The 22,725-nt window shown below is 40.5% G+C and overlaps 2 protein-coding genes across 3 annotated transcripts in view; one reads left to right on the forward strand and one right to left on the reverse strand.

Moving 5' to 3' along the window:
* Positions 1-12,736, forward strand: part of kcnab2a (potassium voltage-gated channel subfamily A regulatory beta subunit 2a) — a 72,715-nt gene extending 59,979 nt beyond the window's left edge. For both annotated transcript variants that reach the window (XM_054616101.1, XM_054616100.1), the window contains 12 exons: positions 130-167; positions 466-545; positions 3,967-4,011; positions 4,563-4,607; positions 4,844-4,887; positions 5,166-5,252; positions 6,629-6,714; positions 7,054-7,174; positions 7,424-7,518; positions 8,633-8,753; positions 10,875-10,963; positions 12,290-12,736. In XM_054616101.1, the coding sequence (XP_054472076.1) occupies positions 130-167; positions 466-545; positions 3,967-4,011; positions 4,563-4,607; positions 4,844-4,887; positions 5,166-5,252; positions 6,629-6,714; positions 7,054-7,174; positions 7,424-7,518; positions 8,633-8,753; positions 10,875-10,963; positions 12,290-12,550 (1,112 nt within the window). In that variant the 3' untranslated portion in view covers positions 12,551-12,736. The remainder of the gene's footprint in view (positions 1-129; positions 168-465; positions 546-3,966; positions 4,012-4,562; positions 4,608-4,843; positions 4,888-5,165; positions 5,253-6,628; positions 6,715-7,053; positions 7,175-7,423; positions 7,519-8,632; positions 8,754-10,874; positions 10,964-12,289) is intronic.
* A 3,043-nt stretch (positions 12,737-15,779) lies between these two features.
* megf6b (multiple EGF-like-domains 6b) overlaps positions 15,780-22,725 on the reverse strand; it is a 57,544-nt gene continuing 50,598 nt past the window's right edge. The window contains exons 29-39 of the mRNA XM_054617730.1: positions 22,477-22,605; positions 22,014-22,142; positions 21,719-21,850; positions 21,487-21,615; positions 21,259-21,387; positions 20,684-20,812; positions 20,376-20,504; positions 19,590-19,718; positions 19,347-19,475; positions 16,956-17,084; positions 15,780-16,677 (exon numbers count right to left, since the gene is read on the reverse strand). Coding sequence (XP_054473705.1) covers positions 16,616-16,677; positions 16,956-17,084; positions 19,347-19,475; positions 19,590-19,718; positions 20,376-20,504; positions 20,684-20,812; positions 21,259-21,387; positions 21,487-21,615; positions 21,719-21,850; positions 22,014-22,142; positions 22,477-22,605 — 1,355 coding nt within the window. The 3' untranslated portion in view covers positions 15,780-16,615. The remainder of the gene's footprint in view (positions 16,678-16,955; positions 17,085-19,346; positions 19,476-19,589; positions 19,719-20,375; positions 20,505-20,683; positions 20,813-21,258; positions 21,388-21,486; positions 21,616-21,718; positions 21,851-22,013; positions 22,143-22,476; positions 22,606-22,725) is intronic.

Consider the following 22,725-nt stretch of genomic DNA (forward strand, 5'->3'; position numbering starts at 1 on the left):
GTTTCTTGTACACTATGTGCAGTATCACTTGTGCAGAACATATAGTATCACTGTTCACTTGCTCATCTGTGTGCACACGTATGTTTTTGTACTTACAATCTGACCCCACCTCCCTGTCGACCTCTGTAGGAACATGGGTGACGTTCGGTGGACAGATAACGGATGAGGTGAGAGCAGATGGATTTTGTCATCCTCCATCAGTCAAAATTGGGGAATGGAAACCCTCCACATGATCTGGCACATCCTGGGTTGCTCTAGAAGCCTATTTATACTTATAGTGAAAACATATTGCCAGAGGGAGTCAACACTGAGAGAAGAAACACATGTTATAGGAAGACAAAGCCATCGACGCCTTCTTTAGTCTTGTGAAAGAAGTTAAATAATTTAATTCTTAACACCTCAAGTCAGTGGTTCCTCACCCCATCCTTTCCTGTGTCTGTTTCGTCTCCCCTGATCTCTCAACAGATGGCAGAGCAGCTATTGACTCTGGCCTATGAAAATGGCATCAATCTGTTTGACACAGCGGAAGTCTACGCTGCTGGGAAGTGAGTATATCATGTGCCACAGGTCACATAGCAGTGAGCAGTAACACCAAATATCACCAAAAATCACTAAAACCATAAAAGCACCAGGTAGAGATTATATAGAAGACAGACTTCCCTTGCTTGAATACCAGGTGTGGACCCATGCAAATAGTTTGAACTTGATGTGCAGAGGCTTTTAACACCATCCTGGTACAATAGGGCTTTATTTGAGCAAGTCAAAGTTCATCAGCAATGTTTCTTTCCAAAAATAAATTCCTTTGTACTGCACAATCCTCTTGATCACTGCCAACAGTTTTGATTGAGGCTATTTTGTTGGCAGAAAAGTGGACACAACAGATTTATGTCTCCACCCTTGATCTTCGACCTGTAATTAAACTCGTTCTTTTCATCATCGGCTCCTCCATCGTTGCATTCACGAGGGTTCAGATATTCATAGTCGTGGTCTAAATTTACAGGACAGCCGGTGTTGATATTTTTAACCTCAGAAAGCGGGACTGCCTTATTACTGTTTGGAGTGATGCTTCAAATTCCAGCATGGATTAATCTGGTTTTGTAGTAATTTGTGCTTTGAAATAATCTAGGGGATTATCCTTTGCCAACAGTATCTCTGATTAACAGCACCAAGTCCTTTTTTTTAATCCTCCTAAGAATAGCCTAGTTTTGCCATTATGTTTGGGGAGATGCGTCAGTGCCTCAGAAAAAAAAAATCAAAACAAAACAAAAAGACCAGAAAAATGCAGCAGGTCTCAGTGGTTTTCTTCAGCAGCTGTTTGTGCTAAACGTCAGCGCTACATGCTTCATTATTCTAGGGAGGGGGGGGTTTCATCAATCTATTTCCCTTGTTGTTTTAGGATGGAGGGGCCAGAATATATTGATCTTTGACACAGAAGTTTTACCAACAGTGACTTTGATCATCGCGCCTCCATAGAACAGACCACCGTTCGGGAGATAGTACTAATCTGTTAGACACGTGCAAATGTTTGTGATGGCATGTCACACAGCTCAGTATGTGTTGCACAGGTGTTAATCCCGATAACTTCCACGGCAAAGTAGCGAGAGGAGCTTATACAACACACATACACAAGAGTAGAACAAATCACACACTTTGCACATCAGAATGGAAAAAGCTTTCATGTGAAGTCGTTGGTTCTGGCTTACTGCGATTTCTTCATCAGTCAGACTTATAAAACATAGAGCGGTGATGGTGGCTGTACAGTCGGCTGCTGTAGCGTTGGATTCTGTGTTGCGAACTTGGACAGATAAATGATGTTTGTAAGCTGTGTTCTCACTCCTCGTTCTGCTCATGCACACCACATGGCAGTTGGCTGTTTGTTTGGGATGCTTGTTCTGGCTTAGCCCTGCAAAACAGAGAAACAGTCATCAAACAAACATTAAGCACATATAGATATTTAGATATTGAATGTGATTCTTAACAAGTGTATCCTTTGCAATACGCATGCTATTGTTTCTCAGAAATATAAATAAAAATGTGTAATTGCACAAATAAACATGCTCTGTGTGTCCCGTGGAGCTGCTGTTATCAGCAAACACATATGGCAGCAAAGCATTTAAAAGTATGTGAGTCATTTCTGTCAGGCTTAGGCGTTTTGCTCTAGATGCATAGTAATGCAGGATATTGTCTGAAACCAGTGACAAATTGGAAGCAGAATTACAGAGAAATCTGAAAGTAATAAAATATTGTAAATGCGTGAATAATGCAACATTATGTTGTTGGTTTCTGTCATAAGACATCCCATCAACGTAGCGCTTGAACAAAGACGTAATTAATGAATGGATGAAGAAAGTCAACCTGCTCAAGGCGCACTGTATCCTGTGTTTGGGCTCCTGTGTGTGCGTGTGTGTGTTTGCCAGAAAGAGAAACACACATGTACACACTATATTATGCACCCAAACACAGACATTATTGCTCGTTGTTTAAAAAGCTGTGTCCGGCCGACATGGTCTGAAATGGTTTGTAGTAGTACTTGTGCTGCTCGTTGGATCAGTAGATAGTACCGGTATTTTTAAATACGTGATAAACAAGAGATACAGTAAAAACACATGCAGGGTTTAATATTAATATTGAATATTTCCCTGTGTCATTCCATTTTATTACACATAACTTAATTTCTGAACTTATTTGTTTGGTTTTCTTTGTATGTATGGGTTACTTTGGTTGTTACCGACATCTGGTGAAAATGTCATGTCAATAGCACCTTTAGAAATATATTTACTGAGAAAAATGGTGACGTGTTCAATACTTATTTCTGAACAAATGTTTGTGTGTCCTTGGGCAGGATGTACTGAGTGTTAGTGGTTAAATCCTGACGGGCAAGTCGGCACCTTGCATGTCAGCTCTTGCCATCAGTGTATGAATGTGTGTGGGAATGTACACATGTTGTGTAAAGATCTCTGAGTGGTTAGAAGAGTAGAAAGACAACATATAAATGCAATTCCATTTACAGAAAACTGTGTAGAATCACATAGAAAAGAAAATGAGGTTAACCTCCAGTAACTCGTCCGGTCAGTGAGAAGAATGATAGAAATAAACAGGGTGAAATTGGAGGGAGGTTAGGATGTGAAATGTTTAATTGTTATATGTTTAATTAAGTAAAGATTTCACACCCTCATTTTACACCATCATTAATTAAGTAAAGGTTAATTTTATCAAAATGAGTGACAGTTTGTTTCTCAATGCATTTAATATCATAAGGACAGACTGGCGTTAAATGTTTGATAATCAGTGGGATACACTGTTAACTGACCTCAATACAGTCAACAGGTATTCTGCAACATCAGGAGGGAACTATTAGTGCCCTGTTTAAGAAAGCGACAGCCATTGTAGAATTTCAGGAAATCTGAAAGCTTTCCGCATAAATAATCAATTTTATATAATTTCAAACAATTGTGTCGGTCCACCCTAAAGTAAACACAGACATTATTAGGGCAACATCCTCCGGGGTAACTTTCCCGCTAGCCAGGCTAGGGCACAAACTATCGATTAATTGAATTTCATTGAATTTCATTCAATTAATCTGCAGATGATTGTTACTGTTGACTGTTACAATTCATGAGACATAGAGTTAGAGGACTAGAGAGAGATCCTACACACAGGTCTCTGCTCAGCCCTTAATGAGCCCCATGTTGATCATAATGTCACTCATTAGCACCCCTGTGGCTGCTAATGAGTGACATAGTGGTGACTCGACAGCACAGTTGGTCCGAGGCTCTGCTGGCTCTGACCTGGCTGCTAATTCACACAAACCCGTCCTCAATGAAAGCTCCTTTATGCATTAAACCGTATGCGTGAAGAGTTGGACTGCTTTCTTTCATTTAAAATCTTTCCTCAGACAGTCCGGTGTAAATGCTCTTATAATTTCAAAACTATCTGTATTAAATCTTCTCTCCGTCTGCTTCACAGGGCAGAGGTGGTGCTCGGAAACATCATAAAGAAGAAAGGATGGAGGTATGAGGCACACTTGAATTGAGTTTGGTGGGGGTTCTTTGGGTTTATTTTCGCCCCAGCCAGCATCCCTAATCTTGTATCATCTCTTCCTTGCACATATTGGGAGGCTGTGTGTTGTGAAGTGGAACAGTAAGGTAGGAAGATGAAAGATTAATGCGGGCAGCCGTGCCATGCCCACAATCCTGTCCCTCCTCAGAGATGAATAATGGATGAACTTCTAGTCCTTGTCCTCTACTTTGTCGGTCCTGGATTGACATTTTGTATAGCACCATCAGGTTACACGCCTACAAACACGATTCTTTGGCGCCGATCGAGTTCTGGCACAGTCGCACATATTGTGGGATGTGGGAGCGTGTGACACTGAAAGAATAATGAAGAAACGCATGTTTGCTGAAAGGGGGTGTCGGGGCTTTTGATCCCAAAAATGTATATATGGTTTGTGTAGACTTTAGATCTCACCAGCAACTATTCATGAGGGTTTTTTTTATTTTTATAATTCTTAGTGTTTGGCAGATGTTGTAACAGATGTCTTTTTTATTTTCTATTTCCAGACGTTCAAGTCTGGTGATAACAACAAAGATCTTCTGGGGTGGAAAGTAAGTTTCATCTGGCTGCTTCTTTGACTCAAATGAGAAACGACCCTCCTGTATATTGTTTCTGTTCTATGCTCCTGGTAATGGGATCATGTGTCATCCAAATGAATTTGTTTTCAGGTACTTTCAACAAAACATTTGTCAAATATATCATTTATAGTTAGGGGAAGGTCGCATCATTATTCAAGTAACTGTTCATAAGGTAAAGTCTTTTTTTTTTTTCTTCTTCTTTTTTTTAGAGCGGAGACTGAAAGAGGTTTATCCCGAAAACACATTATAGAAGGTAAGTAGCAGCGCCGCAGGTTATTGGATTAAATGCTGACACTGCAGCAACAAAATACTTTTAAGGGAATCAAGGCTTTTTAAAACAAAAATAATAAAAATAAACAAAAATAACTGACATACTCTTGGGGTTGTAAGGAAACTTTTGGGTACAATAAACAGTTTGAGAATCCTCTGCTTTATTCTTCCGGCAGTATATAGATTGTTTTGTGAAGAAAATAATAATGTAGCACAACAGAGATTCACTATTACTGTACTAACTGTGGTGCTTATTTCTAGGTTTAAAAGCTTCTCTAGAAAGACTGCAGTTAGACTACGTGGATGTGGTGTTTGCGAACAGACCGGACCCTAATACACCTATGGAAGGTAATTCTACTATTTATGACCTAAATTTTCTCTTTCACACACTTAACCATGTTTTACATATGTTTTGTCATATTGCGCATTAAAAAAATCCCCTCTTTTTTGTCTCTATGACTACTGCAATGCCAAGACTCAGATATACAAACCTCTTGTAACTGAAATGTCTATTTTTACATGCTGCATGTTGTCCTGGTGCTTCCACCTCCACACACAGAAAGAGGATATATACTGATGCTGGAGACCTTTAAATGGCAGAACGCTAACTGTGTGTGGGCTCAGCTGGTCACACAGTATGCATCTCTGCTCCAGTGTCGGAGTTCCCCTTTGGGTTACAGAGTTCGGTCAGAGGTCATCTTCATCCTGCAGTTTGATGTTTCACTGCTTTCGGCTCTTTCACAATTCTTTAGTGTCTTGTTTGTCCGATGTAGCTGGTGTTGTTTGATGTAAAAGTCGAGGCAATTCTTTTGCTCATCTGCCCTTTTAAAGAATGCACGCAGTTCACATGGACAGCTTTGAGTTCATGTCTTCAAAACAGTAGTTGGACCATCTGGTGTGTTTTATTCTGGCTGTAGCAGGGTGCAGGATGGAGAAGTGGTGACGTGATGTTCTGTCAGTTTACAGAGAAACCCTCTTAAGCCAAACGCCCACTAGATGATAGGAAGGCTGATTTGGGTTGTCAGAGAGACTTTTCAGAAACGACACATCAGCAAGTGAATAGACGGAGGAATGGAGGAAGACTGAGGGTGGACACGCTCCTGTTTTATTGCACTCTGGTGCTCCTGATCTTGTCTTGGACTCCCCGATCGTTATCAAACATGCTTGCTATCTTTCCTTGATATATTGCCACTTTGATCAACGAGAACACGGAAATTAAAGTTGGGTAATGTAGGTTTTCATCTGCCGTCACACACGGTCAGATATGTCTGGAAAATGAAAAGAAGCAAATGTGTTTTTAACCCTCTTTGCTTAAAATACATAAGCTGTTGTCCAGTTTGCCAATGTTGTGAAGATACTTTGTTGACTTACCAGTGTGAACATGCCCGTCATCTCTTATTTATTTCACTGGGCTCTTCTTATCGTCCCCTGTAGCATGTTGCAGATCACAAAAAATCTTGCTGGATTTTCACATCAATGTCATTGAAGTGTGCCTTGTCATGAATAGACATCGACCTCATCAGAATGAATCACTCCCCATTCTGATTAACAAAATCAGCTTTCCACTTCTCTCCTGATTCACCCATTCCATTTGGATTGCAAATCAAATACGTCTCTTATAATAAATCAGAACAGCTCAGACACACATATAGTAGACTCTCAATGCCACTCTAGCATTGAAAGTGTTTTTAACATTTTTTTTGTTTTTGTTTTTTTTGTTGCAGAAACGGTTCGAGCAATGACCCATGTGATAAACCAAGGCATGGCCATGTACTGGGGAACGTCCCGCTGGAGCCCGATGGAGATAATGGTGAGACTCTGTGAAGACAACACGCAAAAATAATCAGAGCAAATAATAATTTCCAATATTTTTTTACATCACAAAGATTTGAATTTATTCCTGACCTTGCTGTATCCTACATGTTCCTGTTCCTGATATTCATTTATGTTCCATATACTTTATATCTAGAACTAATATAGTGGGACATATTTCATTATTTATGACATTTTTATTTTTATTTTAATTTTTTATTGCATTTTTTTGATGACATATTATACAATGACCTTTAATGACATACTATTCTATGATGACATTCTACTGTATATTAGCCTAAATTTTGTTTCTTCCATGTCCTTCCATTTCCTTTAGGAAGCGTACTCTGTGGCGCGACAATTCAACCAGATTCCTCCCATCTGTGAGCAGGCGGAGTACCACATGTTCCAGCGAGAGAAGGTGGAGGTGCAGCTACCGGAGCTCTTCCATAAGATAGGTGAGCAGTAATAGGTTTGTGGCTTTGGTTGAGGTCTACTCAACCTCTACAGGCTGCAGCTGTCAGGTGACTGTAACATGGAGGACACAAATTCTGTACTAACAATGTCGAGTTTTCATTTGAAATTATTATTTTTGTATTTTAGCGAGCCAAGATTTCAATCAAAGTTCCATTGTCCAAAGACATAATAAGGGCTACATCTTTATGAGGAAGTGATGGTGTCATGATGCTCACATCTTCTGCTCTCAGGTGTGGGTGCCATGACGTGGTCACCACTGGCCTGTGGGATCATCTCAGGGAAATACGACGGCAGGGTGCCTCCCTATTCTCGGGCCTCTCTGAAGGTAGTCAAACCTCGCTCGCTGGTTTCTTTATCTGATCATCTGTGCTGATGTCGTTCATTCTGTGTCTCCCTACTGGTTGCTGGTTGGTTTGTTTATTTGTTTGTTTATTGTGTGTATTGTGTCTTTCAGGTTCTCTAACCCTGTTCACACCTCTAATCTGTGTGTTTTCTAGTGCCATGGTTGACGCCATGCACCTCTTCCCGAGCTTTGTTGTTCCACACCGTTTGCCAGCTGGTGTCAGCTTAACGCAATTCAGTGCACGCACATGAGTACACATGCTACAAACATACATAAAGAGTAAAAGCAGCACGGCATGTGACCGAACTTATTTAAATTGTATTTAGATTTGATTTGACACTCTGGATACCAACACTACTTCAGCTCCAACTAAATAATTCAGTATGTTATTTAGGTAATATTTTGTTTATATTTTGTTAAAACTTTTGTTTTCCCATAGGCATAATGGAACTAAACTGAACATTAATGAGGAGGAAAAACACCCAGATAGAATTTTAATGAAAAACCTGTTTGGTCAAACAGGTCCTCACCTCTGCATTACACACAGAAGCTAACACCTGGCTGAATGCAACACTGTGTCGTTGATATGTGTGGTGGAGTGGCATGTTGTGTATCTGTGAATTGTGTGTCAGTGACTGTCAGAGGGAAAGTAGTTCTTCATTGTGGTGTTGTGCAGTACTTTTGGTGACTTGGTGTGGAATGTGCTGCTTCCTGTTTGGTTCAGTGTTGTCTGTGGATGTTTGTGGTCTTTTGGCTCTTTGATTATTCTTACTTGTTTCTAATTTGTTACTAATAATACTATAATATACTTGATACTTTGTAAAGATTACTGTTTTGACTCAGCTGAGAATAAACTGAGATAAATTAGAGTAAAAGTAAATTTAAATAGAGATTTGTCATCTAATGTTTGTAACATTTTAATGAAAATAATGAACAAAACGTTTTGTATTTCATTAAGTGTAGCTCTGGCTGAGGTGTAGACAGCAGGAGACAGAGTCACGTGTTTAAAAACAGGCCCTGGTGACACAAGGAGCTGCGGCGCAGCGGTGTGTGAGCAGGGCGTTGTTTTTGAGCAGGTGCGCTGTGTTTTCCACAGGGTTACCAGTGGTTGAAGGACAAGATCTTGAGCGAGGAGGGCCGGCGTCAGCAGGCGAAGTTGAAAGAGCTGCAGGCAATCGCGGAGCGGCTGGGCTGCACTCTGCCCCAACTCGCCATCGGTACGCAGATACACTCTGCCGCTCTCTCTCTTTCTGTCTGTCTGTCCGTCCCTCTGCCTCTGCCTCGGACGGGCCGAGGTCAATGTCGCTCTGGCAGCTGTCTGGTTTGACTGTTGCGTTGTTGTGGTGTCAGGTATGAGTGTGTGCTGTAGCTACTGTAGTTTAAAAAAAAATGGTAAAGAAGAAAGAGTGTAGGTAACAAGACAATACTGAGGAAATAAAAAGTAAGTCATGTATATTTTAGGGACTTAAACTCCTCTATAACCTCCCTTAATGTCTCTCAGGGACAAACCGGTATTAGCATTGATAGAATATACAGTATTTACATCCAAACAAGGATTGGGCACCGTCCCTTTAATACATTAAGACAATAATGTAAACATCAACACAAGGAATGCAAACAAGTTTACAGTGTATATTTGTATATGCAAGCCTGTGGTGTAAACATGTATTTAACTGTTTCCAGTGTCAGCATTAAAATAGCAATGCAGACATAAATCCAGCGAGAGACTGATATCGATTCACTGCTGGGCAGGAAAGTGAGAATGTGCAAACCCAAAAGACAGACACTCTTGCGACGGCTGTTAAAGTGTCAGACGTTAGCGACGCAGGCGAGTAAATCTTGGACTCCCTCTCCTATCTCAGCGCACATCACGACAGATCCTTCACCCTCGCAGTAATGCAGTGTCATAGATTAGGTTTCACGGCCCATTAGTGGACAAACTCATCTCTACCAATTACCATAAATCCTTCCAGCGCTCCTGAAGGCAGCACAGGAGATTTATGTCCATCATGTAGTCCTCTACAGCACCGAAGCTCTCTAGTGTGGAATAAAAAACTATATAACAGTGATGGACTCCTTCCTGCCTCTGGCTTGATACGGAGGCCTGGTGCTGCTGGAGCAGGTGGTGACTTCAGGTGGAGGTGAAAAGATTAGAGTATATAGTTGTTTAGTACAGGTCTGCAGCTGCCCCAATCCGTTGGAAACCTTCAACCGTTGTGTTTTTAGGCCATATTCTCATGTTGGTAGAAGATTTGTGTAAAACTATAATCCCATTATTTTTACAGCTAAATTCTCCATCCATTTATGCTGTAATCTGCTTACAAGCCTATTTTCCAAAAGCATCTAGTTGTATTGCATAAGACCGCTCGCTATTATAATAGCACACCGAACAGAGAGGAGGTTTTTTGTGTCAGATTTCTCAAAAAGATCATCAAAAAAACATTTCCTGCACATTAAGAGCAGAGTGCAGTATTTCAATTTAAGTTACATTGACTGAGGGGGAAATTTTAGATACATGTACTTTAGTGTTTCCATTTTGAACTTCTCTGTACTTCTACTCCACTACGTTACAGAGGGAAATAATGTAGTTTCCGCTCCAAAACATTGATTTCACATATGGTTGCACTGATATGCCGGATTGGTCAGATACTGACCTCATTAAGCGGATCAGAATTCAGACGTTGCCGATTCCTTTGTCAGTTTTAAATCCTGTGTTGCTGCTATCAGTCACATTTAGTCTTGGTGAGCTGCTGACTCATTTTTTAAGTGCCACAGAAAGTCTCAAGTTATCGACATAAAAATCCTTCAAGTGAGCTCCACGCAGTGACGTAAACAGATTTTAAAATTCATGAAAAAGAGAACCGATATCTGATCAGTGCTCCGTATCGGCAGGATACCCTGAGCCGAGGTATACAGTAGTTAAAACTCGCTTCCTTTCAACCGTCTATATCACTAAAATGCTGCCGCTTACACGTTCATCCTTAAGTCCATAATAATAAAATATTGTATGATAATGCAGGTAATCATTAAGTATTTTGTAATGGGACATATAATCCAGGAGTTTTGCTAGTAGTGGAGTATTTTTATATTGTGATATGAAAAGAGTCTGTGTGTACTTCTTCCACCACTGTGAGTGTTATTGTGATGTGAGGATGGGGCCAGATTTAATTTAATTTTGACGTTTATGATTTAATTTGTGGACAGGAAATGTTGCAGTGACTGGTGTGTGTTGGTTGGTGAAGTATTGTTGTGTAAATGTGTTTGTGTGTGATTCTATGCGAGTGTGTGTGGTTATAGTCGTGGTTGGGGTGTCATTGCTGTTTACTGGTCTCCTGCAGCGTGGTGCCTACGGAACGAGGGGGTGAGCTCGGTCCTCTTAGGGGCGTCCAACACCGACCAGCTGATGGAGAACATCGGAGCGATACAGGTGAGGCCACAAGACGAGTGTGTGTGTTTGTGCTTGTGTTTGTTTTTCTGCAGAGCAAATCAGTTGTTAAATTTGTGAAAGTGTGACCTGATCCGTTTCATAAGGCCCACATTCGTGCCTTCCAATCTGTAACAGCAGCTTCCTCTCGTGGGTACAGCTCGGCCTCTTGGGCAGTTTGCTGCTGCACGCTTGGGTGCTTTACTGTACCGAGTTAATAAGGTCAGCGGAGTATCATTTGCCGGGGGGGATTGGAGACGAGCTCACAGCCATTTGTTCCTCTCCTGATAAGATGCACTCTTTTAATGGGGTTTTCAGACCGGTGGGGGTTTACGTCCTCTCCTCACATTATGTCTGGCCTGCAGTAAAGAGCACACTCTTTTATTTCCTGTGTGTGTGTGTGTGTGTGTGTGTGTGTGTGTGTGTGTGTGTGTGTGTGTGTGTGTGTGTGTGTGTGTGTGTGTGTGTGTGTGTGTGTGTGTGTGTGTGTGTGTGTGTGTGTGTGTACTAGATGTGTGCACACGCCATATGTCTCCTCTCCCTGAGCACATTTGATATTTCAGTTTTGAAATGTTATGCTCACATTTCCTAAGGGCTCAGCAGTTTTACTTTACTCTGAATTTACTGGGTCACACAGTCCTTCACCCTGAAAACAAAAGTCCATCAAAAAAATGATGTTGTTTTTATTGAATTTAATATTTATTTGATGTCTACACTGTGCAAAGAGAACAAATCATTTTATATTTTCTACATAGGAGAAGTTAAACTATTAAACAATTTTCTGTAATGGAAATGACAGTAAAAATAATAAAACAGCACTGGCGGGGAGCATTCTGCTGTGAAATGAAAACCCATTTTTCTCATCATACTTTGACTTGTAATAGAGTATTAATGTTAATTTTACTTCAGTACAGGGTCTGTATGTTTCTTCCGTCACTGTATAATGTGAAATAATTTACACTAACAGATCAGTTGGATGTGGGTAAAGGAATGTGCAAAAACAAACTCAAGTATCAAGTTAATGAATTTTAAAACAATCCACAAGATTTCTATACAGATTAAATAAACTACATATGAGCTATAAGACTGTCTTTTAACTTCCTCCCTTCTTTTTGGTTGCTTTATTTGAAGTAATAAGGGTGAAGTCGCAGACATGGCATGGAAAACACTCAAGTCACCCATCAGCGCCCTCTAGAGGCTGTGATGTGCAACTGCAGACACTTTCTGATAATTGTTGTTCCTCTTACCAACGATGACCGAAACCTCTGACATCACATTTAAGTGAGGAGAACATATTCACCATTTCCGTCTCTCTCTCTCCTGTTGCAGGTTCTTCCAAAGCTGTCCTCGTCCATCACACACGAGGTGGACAGCATCCTGGGGAACAAGCCGTACAGTAAAAGGACTACCGCTCCTAACGCGCAGCGCCGCCACGCCCGGCAGGGCTGCACCCGGGCTGCAGCCGCAGCGCCGCACCTTTGCCTGATCCTCTGTTTGCTTGAGCTTTTACTGAGTGAGACCCTGGCGCATGAGTCTGGCCACACCAAGGCCACCCAGGGCTTCTCATTTAGAGTTACAGGGATAAGATAAGGAAAGGGGGAAAAAATACAGTCACCTCCACAGGGAAGGAAAGGAAGGAAGGAAGGAAAGTTTAGGAATATGCGCTCATACTTAAATCAGTTATACATTCAATTCAGCTGAACGTATTTTAAAAACCATAGAGAAAAATACCTTTTTAAAAAAATAAATAAGCACACGCTTGCTTGGCAGCCAGATTTCTCTTCTTTTTTTTTTTTTTGCTTTTTTATTTTCTAAAACTGAATGCAACTAAAAGGAAGATTAAGTTCATACTGTATGAATATTAGCAGCACTATTCAGTTGCACATGTACCATAGCCATGCATTTGTTCCTTGGATGTTCTGTTTACAAAACACGTGTGTGCTGTAAGCGTCTGTCAAGGTTTCTCTGTCAAACCTTTTGTTTATGTTGTCGACATCGTCGGTGTACGAGCCTCGTCGTGGGCTTCAACGATCAGCACTTTAGTATCGTCAGTATGGTGTTGGAGGGCAGTTCTGGAGAGGGGAGAGGATGGGTATAACAATAGTCTAATCTCACAGCCATTGCACTATAGAATCATATAGATTCCCTCTCCTCCTCATCATCCTCACGTTGTGTCCTCACTGGCAGTGCGTTTGTCCAGCCCGATGCTCCGACACTCCTGCCGTCTAGGTGTGGTGGTGGTGGTGGCAGCCGAGATGATGATGAGGAGGGGGGGGAGTGAGGCTCCTCCTCCTTCTGTGATGACGAGTCAGGAGTGTAGGATGATCTGTCAGGGAGACTCGTCTGCCACTGAGGAGATAAACCATTCATTCACCCCTAACGGTAGGAACTGCAGTCACGTTAAATCACCTGCAGTGTCGTACATCACTGTGTCGCCCCCGCCTCTGGTCTCTGCTTTTCAGGCTGAGAGGTTTTTACTGTGCAGGAAGTGCTCATATCCGTGCTGGCTCCACATCTCATGGAAACTTCTCCTTGATCAGATTTTTGTTCAAGTTGTTTTGCCTTATTTACAGTTGCATCATACAGAGCCGTAGGCCTTGGCCGACTGGTCTCGTGTCCCTCTGTCAACATACTGGAACGCTGACTGGTGGAGATGGCATCAGTTGCGAGGAGGAGGCGGTGTGTCCAGTTAATCAGTGGGTAGCAGCAGCTCAGGGAACAGAGCAGGTGGTTTTTAGTCGTGTGTCGGCGTGCACGTGGTCAGGAGGTCGTATTTACTCGTCTGTCTTTCTCTCATGTGTGGACACTGGGCAGGACCAGTGACATTTTCAGCGTGGCTCGAGCCAAAGATCTTCTTCATCTCTCTTTGAAAGACACACCCAAGTGTTTCACTCTCACTTCCTGCAAGATTATAGAGCTCATCTTGGCGCATGTGCTGTGCAGCTTGTTATCTATCTATGATATGGACTTTACTCCATATAAATATATATCTTTACTTGACCACACTGTTATACTAGTTAACAAATATGCCCTTCATATACAGAATGCATAAGTACAGCTACTTGCTTTAGGATCGGTAAGGTTTGTTTCAGGCGACATACGACCTGAGACATGTCAGATATATAACTGCAGAATTTGACGCCGCCCTACATCACTCTTTCTCCTTTGGGTGCTCTCTTACTGTGATTTAAAGCACAAGTGGATAGCATGTGATACGTCCTCAAAGCATGGGCCCCTTTTCACCCAGCATACAGTACCTATGGGACGAGTGAGGTGATGCTACCCTGCTTACTAAAATCTTTACTAACAGCTGATCAAATATTGATTCTTAGCGGAAAATAAACGAGAACACATTAAGAAAACTGTCATATTAGTGCGAATGATGACATGAATGAGACGTTGAAGTGGAGGCGATAATAATCAGAGTGAACATTACTGTGTGGATGAGGTCTGCTCCGTCACTCTGCTTAGGGGATTTGAAACAGCAGCAAAATGATTTCATTTCTCTGCTGTTGATCCTGTTTGTGTGTGTGTGTGTGTGGGAGGAAACAAACTAACCCCTTGCTTTAGCCTGTTGTATTAGTTGATCCCTGTATATGTTTGATTTGCCGTGTCTGAATGTTTTCTCAGAAGAAGAAAAAAAAAAAGAAAGGCAAAGAACATTTAGTTAATTTAGTCTGTGGCGTTCTTGTCTTAATATTTTCATCTGCTGGGAGGGGGGAGGACGTTTGACACTGTGTTCGACATTTTGGGAAATGGGCTTTTTCACAGATATTAAAAATTTGAAAAGGTTGATACCACACTCGTATCTGTCTGCAAAATATGACGTAATGTTACCGCCAGCAGCAGAGGAAGTTAGCTTAGCATAAAGACAGGGGGAAAAGGAAACGGCTAGTCCGACAGCCTGATCCACCTACTGGCTCCTCTGAAGCTCACAAATTACTGTTTTATCTCTTTTAATTTATTCAAAAACTGTTTGCTGGCGTTGGCTTCGTTTTTTTAGCGTACAGATGTGTATTATCAACGTTTTCATCTAACTATCAGCAAAGAAAGAGAATAAGTGCATTGCCCAAAATGTCGAACTTTCCCTTTAAATGGTATTGCTGTGCGTTTTGTTTGACCATCAGTGTTGTTTCACAGCGTGCTGACCTGCCCAACAAAGATCTTCTGGTGTTAAAAGGTTTCTGCACATTGTAGGAATAACTCAATGTTTTAAGGCTGAAGTGAGATAAGTCATGCTTTAAGAGGTCACAGTTTCATTTCAATGATTTGTTCAGAGATGAAACTAGACCCACAGCTGGATAGAGCTTATTTTACAGAAGGTTCTAGGTTATACAGAGAATATATTTTTACGTTTAAGCCTTTAATGCAGTTGAGAGAATCCAAAAGAACTGTTTAATTTTTTTCATCATGCTGCATTTTTTTTCCTATCAGTGTTGTATCGATTTTAAGATTGACAAAAAAGAAGCAATTTCTATGTGTTGTGTGCGTTTATGAGGAATGCCCTGAAGTGAATGACACGGTGGACTGAATTCATTCTGAAGACGACGTAGTGAGAGTCTGGTATCTCGTGTACATAGTTTGACCTTTGTATATATTTTTGGTTGTGATCACCTCTGCCTTTTTCTTTTTTTTAGTTTTCGTTTGCAGGCGTTGCTATCTGCACTGTGCTTGAATCTGAATTTAGACCGGATGTACAGCTTTGATCTTCAATGATAAAATGATAAAATAAGAATGGTAAACAAACCTTACGTATGTGTCTTTGTCGGCTTTTGTGTGTAGAATATATATTGTTTAATTTGACTGTAGATTTGGCAGAGCTGGTAAGTCTCTTTTCTCCAGTGGAAAACAAAAAACGCGTTTCAAACTTGTGGTATATTCAATTGTATACAACTGTGAGAAATATAAATATGAAGCAATTTATACAAAAAATCAACTCGAAGACAAATATTTAGACTCTTAACCTTAAAGAAGGTGCAAATAAGTGTGTAGTTTAGTGACACATAATGAACTGTAGAATTCCAGCTGTTAATTAAGTCATTAAATCAACAGGAATGAGTGTAAATAATTAAAGTCTTTGTTGCACTGTACAGTAGAGCACCATCTGACTGAGGGTCGTACTTCATATCATATAGATTCAAAAAACAAATTCATACTACTGGCAAAAAATGAAATATAGTTTCAGAAACTGAGGTTGCATCATATCCAGCAATTTTCCTTACAAAATTAGAGATTATTTTATACACAGTACCTGCAAAAGGACAAAATATTCAATACAAAATACCGAAAGTGCAGTAAACGCAACCACAGTCTCCTGACGCTGCACTCTGCTGGACGTAGATGTGGAGGAGTGATTTTAATCGTGAAGACTAAAAAGGTTCGATGATCCATCTTGACCACAAGAAACTCACAAAGTACCACTGTGGCCGGTCAGGCTGACGGTTCAAAGGACACTTTGGCAACAAAAATAAAAAATCATCCAGCTCAAGTCCAAACATGAAACGGCAGTTCTCATCAGAGAGTCTATTTCCATGAAGGTCCTCCAGCTGCCTGCTACAACTTCCTGTCCCAATCTCCCACTAACTGGAGCCTCTTCTGGAAAACATGGCAGATCCGTCCCAGCTGTGGGTGGAGGCTTCACGCTGGATGACGGCGCTATAACGAGTTGTCATGCTGAGAGTCTCCTCTTCTGCTGTGGGTGATGGGTGGAGGTCCACCTGGGGAAATGCATAATGAGCTGTGAGTGCAACTCAGCGCACACACACACACACACACACTCATATTTGATCAGAACAAAGATGACACCAAGGAGAAAGTGCTTGCTCAGCAGGAACTGAACGCTGTCAGCACCAGAACTAGTTATTGACTCTTTTTTTGCACAAAGTCAGCTAAAACGTCTGTTCTGTTGGCACATTGATGATAAAATGCAGTGAGATGTTTGATAAGACACTAGGGATGAGTGTGTGTCCGTCACGATGATTTATCATTACTGTACCTTCTTGACAGGAGAGTCCGATCCAGCTGTTCATGCAGCTGCAGCGGCCGTTGCGTCTGTCGCACTGAGACCCGTTTCCACACTCACAGGTCTCTGAACAGTCCGGCCCGAAATGATTTGCTCTGCAATCTGACACAAAACACAAATTCACACAGATTAACAAAACTACACAGAGGTCCACGTGATTCAAAAACAATCCTTTGACATTTTGGAAAAGTAGCGCAGTGCCAGTTTGGCGCGGCCTACTGTTTGGCCTGTAAAAGCCCGCTACAAAGGACAGGCTTAGTCCACAGCTTAGTTTATATTGAAAGTGTCGCTTGTCCAAATTGCACCAACTTCGACACTGCACGTCCTTGGGTCCTGGGAAATACACCCGTCAAATATGAAGTGGAACGCGTGAATTGATCTCAGATATGCTAAGGAAACAAAGTGGCACGCAGAGACTTATCGTAAGATGAAGTTGCAACAGCACCACCTGTTGGCCAAACAGCATCTGATTTAGTTCCAGTAATTCAGACATCACATCTACAAAGGTCCACTAAATGTGGTTACAATGGCACAAAGCGATCACAAGATATGACATTTCTTGTACTGTGAGCGTATTTTGTACTTTTAAACATACTATACTATGACATAGTATATATATATTAACGTTTTTTGTTTTTTTTACATTATATAATTTGTCTTAAAAAGACAAACTACTATGATTCTTTAATGACTTTTTGACATACATGCATTTTTTTATTGATTTTTTTCTATTGATTTTCTTTCATCATTTTCATAATTTCTTCAAGAATTTTGAGACGTACTATAAAAAAAAGTTAAGAATTTTTTGACATGCTATACAATGCATTTTGTCAACATACTATCCTATGACTTCTAACTGACTTTTTCTTCTAACTATTCTATGACCTTTTCACAACATTTTTATGACATATTGACATTTTTAAAACTATACTATACTATTTTAATACTATACTATGACTAAGACACCATCTACCCGCATCTCAAGTGGACTTCAAACATATTCAACATTTGGAAAAAGACCCAGCAGAGGACGTTCTTCCTGCCTCAGCTCAGGAAGTTCCCCTGAAGAGCTGCTCATCCAGTTGAACACTGAAGATATCCAGTCTGTTATCTGCTCATCATCACTGTGTGGTTTGGATCGGCCACCAAACAAGACAGAGACCGTAAACAATGGACAGATGGGACTGCAAAGAAAGTCGTGCCAGCCGGCGCTGCATTTTTTGAATATACACTGTTTTTTGTAACATATGCATATCACTGCCAAATATAAATCTAAGTTGCTGTATATATTAAATGAACTGTAAACTAAAAGTTTGTGTAAGACTTATATATATATACTGTACACATCTACCTATACCTATGAATTTTTATCAACATACTATAATATGACTTTTTTATGAACATTTTTTAACATACTATAATATGACTTTTTCATGACTTTTCTTCGACATACTATACTGTGAATTGTTCATGACTTTTTTTGGACATACTATATACTATGTCTTTTTTTCTGAATTTTTTTCAACATACTATACTATGTATTTGTTATGACACTATACTGTGAACTACTCAAGACATTTCAACATACTATTCTTTTATACATTTTTTGGGACATACACTATACTGTGACCTTTTCACGACTATTTTGACATACTTTACCAAGACTTTTTAATGACTTTTTCTACGTATTATTCTATATTATGTCTTTTAATGACTAGTTTGGATGTGCTATACTACAGCTTTTTCCTATATCAGCTTTTTCATATATCGACATACTAGCCTGTGACTTTTTCCAAACATTTTCAGCATACTTTACGATGGCTGTTTTATGACACTTTACACAAACGTTAGATTTTTTAATTACTTTCTCGACATACTATACTATGACTTATCATGACCTTTTTCAACATATCTTACTATGACATCCTTATGACATACTATACTTTTTTTACTTTAACAACATACTATACTACTTTATAATTACCTTTTTTGACATACTGGAGTTGATCATATATATAAGACTTATTTACATTTTTTATGACATATTATACTATGTCGTTTTTATTGCCTGTTTGCTATGAATTTTTGGGGACTTTTTATGACACACAATTCTATGACATTTTTATGAGATACTATACTATTATTTATCACTTTTTCAGTACATACTATACGATGACTTTTCAATAACATTTTTAGGAGATAAAAGTGAGAGATGATATACTATCACTTTTTTGTGACATACTATACTATAACTTTTAATTAGTTGAGTGACGTGTATCAATTTCTATTTAATTTTGGACTCACATTGGTCTGAACCTTGCTGTGTGCGTATTCTCAAAGTCAGAAAAAAGGTTAGAAGATTACCAATTTCACATTTGAGTCCAGTCTTCCCCGAAGAGCAGAGGCATCTTCCTTTCACAGGATCACATGGAGATTCATCCTCACAGTCACACATCTTGGCACAACCATGACCGAAGGTACCCTGTTCACACACTGAGAGAGGAGTCCGAGACAAAAAGAAAACATTTTCAAAAAAGGATAAATTAGGCTTAGAAATGCTAGTAATCCTGTCATTATATTGTGGTAATCAGCAGCGATTTGACTGACCTCTGTGACAGCGAGCTCCGTGGTATCCTGCAGGACATATACAGTGGCCCGATGCTGGATGACAGGAGGCTCCGCTCATACAGTCGCACTGCAGCTGGCACAGCGGGCCGTGAAGACCAGGGGGACAGGCTGAAGATCAGGGATACATGCCACAAGATTTAAAGACGACGTTCATGGCTTTAAAATGTTCCCACTGGATTAATGATTGAGTATGAACCCCAAAGTTGAATTTTGACACCTCAAAAGTATAAGCTTTAGTTAGATATATTAGTCAGGATGCTTTAGTTTTCTGTTTGTCCTAAAAAATGATTAACAATGAGTTCAAATGGACATTTGAGACAGGACTGGGTATCCAAGAGGGTAAATCAAAAGTGATTTAGTATTACTATTTTGTGTTACTTCAGATTGTATTGGCCTTTGTCTTGAAACACTGAAAATGATACCCAGCCCTATTACAGTCAGAATGCCAGATCATTACTGTTTTTGGCCTTCTTGTGTTTGTGTTATATTATTGGTTATATTTTATTCTATTAGAGGTAATTCTGGGCGATAATCTATATTGTTAATATTCAACAAATTCTGTGAAAAGTTCAAAACCAACCATATCTTACACTGTTCCTAAATTTGAATTGCCCTTATGCCAAATCCTACTGCTTCCAACTGAAAATGTAAATAAAAAAAAGTGTCACAAATATATAGTCCCTTTTTTTTTTTATTAGGCTACATAATCTATACTTTAAGACACTTATGTCTTTCTTTTTGTGTGTTAGTCTGTTCAGTTCTCACCATGTTCACACAGATGTCCATAGTACCCTGGACCACACTGACACGTCCCTGTCACTCTGTCACAAGTGCCGTTATTTTGACAGTTACATTTCAGCTGACAGTCAGACCCAAATCTGCCCGCAGGACATTCTGAGAGACAGAAACAGAAACAGAAGACACAGTCAAAATAGAAGAAGAAAAATCAACCTCATGACTTAACACTAGTGTCTATGTTTGGCAGAGCATACATGCAATAATGAGCATAGGCAGGTCAGAAAAAAATCAGCTTGACTGCATTAAGAAACAGGATTTATGAAAGTGTGCATCACCTTCATCGCAGTGTGAACCAGTCCAACCCAGACTGCACGTACAGTTGCCAGTCACAGAGTCACACAGTCCACCATTACTGCAGTTACAGCGTTCAACACAATCCGCCCCAAACCAGCCTGGAAGGCAGCCTGAGAGAGGAAATACACTCTTAAAATTAAAGATCTAGTTCAGTTATAAAAGCGAGATGGCTATCAATTACTTATGTTACAAAGCAGTGCATTAAGGTATTTCACTAATCATAAACAGGGACATTCAAAGCGTTCCTTGAAAACTCTGCCCTGTTTCCTCATTACAGTTCTTTTGGATGTCTTAGTTGATTTTCGTAAACTTTCTATTCTAATTGTTGAACATTTATATTCCTTACATTTTGAAAAATCAACACTGGTCAAAAAAGAGGAATTAAACCAGTGATCCACTGGTTGGGAGGCAAAAGCTTTCACCACTAAGCTTTTTGCCCTCTCACATATGATGGTGGAGAAGGTGGCTTTGTGTGTAATGTAGATTATTCAGGTGCAGGTTATTGCAGCACCAGTAAATTGCACATCAAACTGTATCAAAAGCACTGTGAACTGACCGTGTCCACAGTCCTTTCCTCTTCGTCCAGGGATGCAATTACAACGACCGGTGACCGGGTCATTCTGGGCTCCGTCTCCGCACAGCGCCACCCGAGCACAGTCAACTCCATAATGCCCAGCTGGACACGCTGTCACCACCAAGACACACACCAGATACTTGTCATCTCATGCTTACATGTATTACTAATTCAGTCACCATCCACGGAGCAGTTTTTAGATGGACTCACTGATGTTGCAGCGTGCTCCAATAAAACCTGCTGGACAATCACATGCTCCAGTGGAAGGAATGCACCTCCCTTCATTTTCACACTGGCACTCGCTTTCACAGTTTGGACCATAACGACCGTTTCCACAAACTGAAAAGAAAATTGAAAAAGCAGGGAATTAGTACTTTTAAAAGGCCTCTGCTTCACTGTAATGTGATATGTGTAGCATGTATAAATATGCTATTTTATGTACTTTGGTCACATCTGGGGCCGTGGAAACCTGGAGCGCAGTAACATGATCCAGACACCGGGTGGCAGAGCTGGTTTGTCTCTGAGCACTGGCAGACCTGGTTACAGTTCTGTCCAAATGTTCCTGGAAGACAAGCTGAGAGAAGGAGAGGTTTACATGTACAATTTGAAAGAGGTGTTCTTGCTTTCTGATGCCTACTAAACAGGTTTTATAAATGCAAGAATTAGTCAATAAAAGCTGCAAAGCTTCATCATTTTCTAAATGGACTGGAGGCACAAGTTGGTCCTGCAGCACTTACTCTGCTCACAGCCGTTTCCCGTGAATCCCGGAGGACAGCCGCAGTCTCCAGAGACGTGGTGGCAGGACGTGCCCTGAGCACAGCCACAGTGCTGCATGCAGCCCTTTCCATACATACCCGGCAAACATGCTGAAAGGCAACAAAGTCAAAACAAGATATTTATAGTTTCAACTTGGGGAGAAATTTTATCCTGCATGTTTGCCTTTATAAATGGGAAAGGAAACCTAGGTGCCATATATTCACAGTAGAAAGAAGTAGAATTATGACTCGAAGGAACAGAGTGATATTTTTCAAGTAAATAGAGCAGAACATATCCAAAATGTGAAAGTTTTCTCTGATCATGCTCCTGTATGTATATTTTTTTGAATATGTAACAGGGTCATAATCGAAATAGTAGGACAAACTCAGAGGCTGAGTGCAGAGGCTGCATGAGAACCATTGTGTCTTTAACTGCAGTTTTCACCTTTATCACAGAGTTTTCCTCTCCAGCCTGGAGGACACTGACACGCTCCAGTGACGTGGTGACATGAATCCCCGTGCACACACTGACATCTCTCCTCACAGCCGGCACCAAACAGGCCTGGTTCACATGCTGAGCGGAGAAGGTGCAAATTAGAGGTTATAATTAACAAAAATACACAATATTGCCAGTCCAACAGTTTCCACTGTACAGCAGTTCCCATAAGGTCAGAGTTTCTGATGGTTTATTAGT

Source organism: Anoplopoma fimbria, chromosome 17, assembly GCF_027596085.1.
Source record: "Anoplopoma fimbria isolate UVic2021 breed Golden Eagle Sablefish chromosome 17, Afim_UVic_2022, whole genome shotgun sequence".
Taxonomy (NCBI): domain Eukaryota; kingdom Metazoa; phylum Chordata; class Actinopteri; order Perciformes; family Anoplopomatidae; genus Anoplopoma; species Anoplopoma fimbria.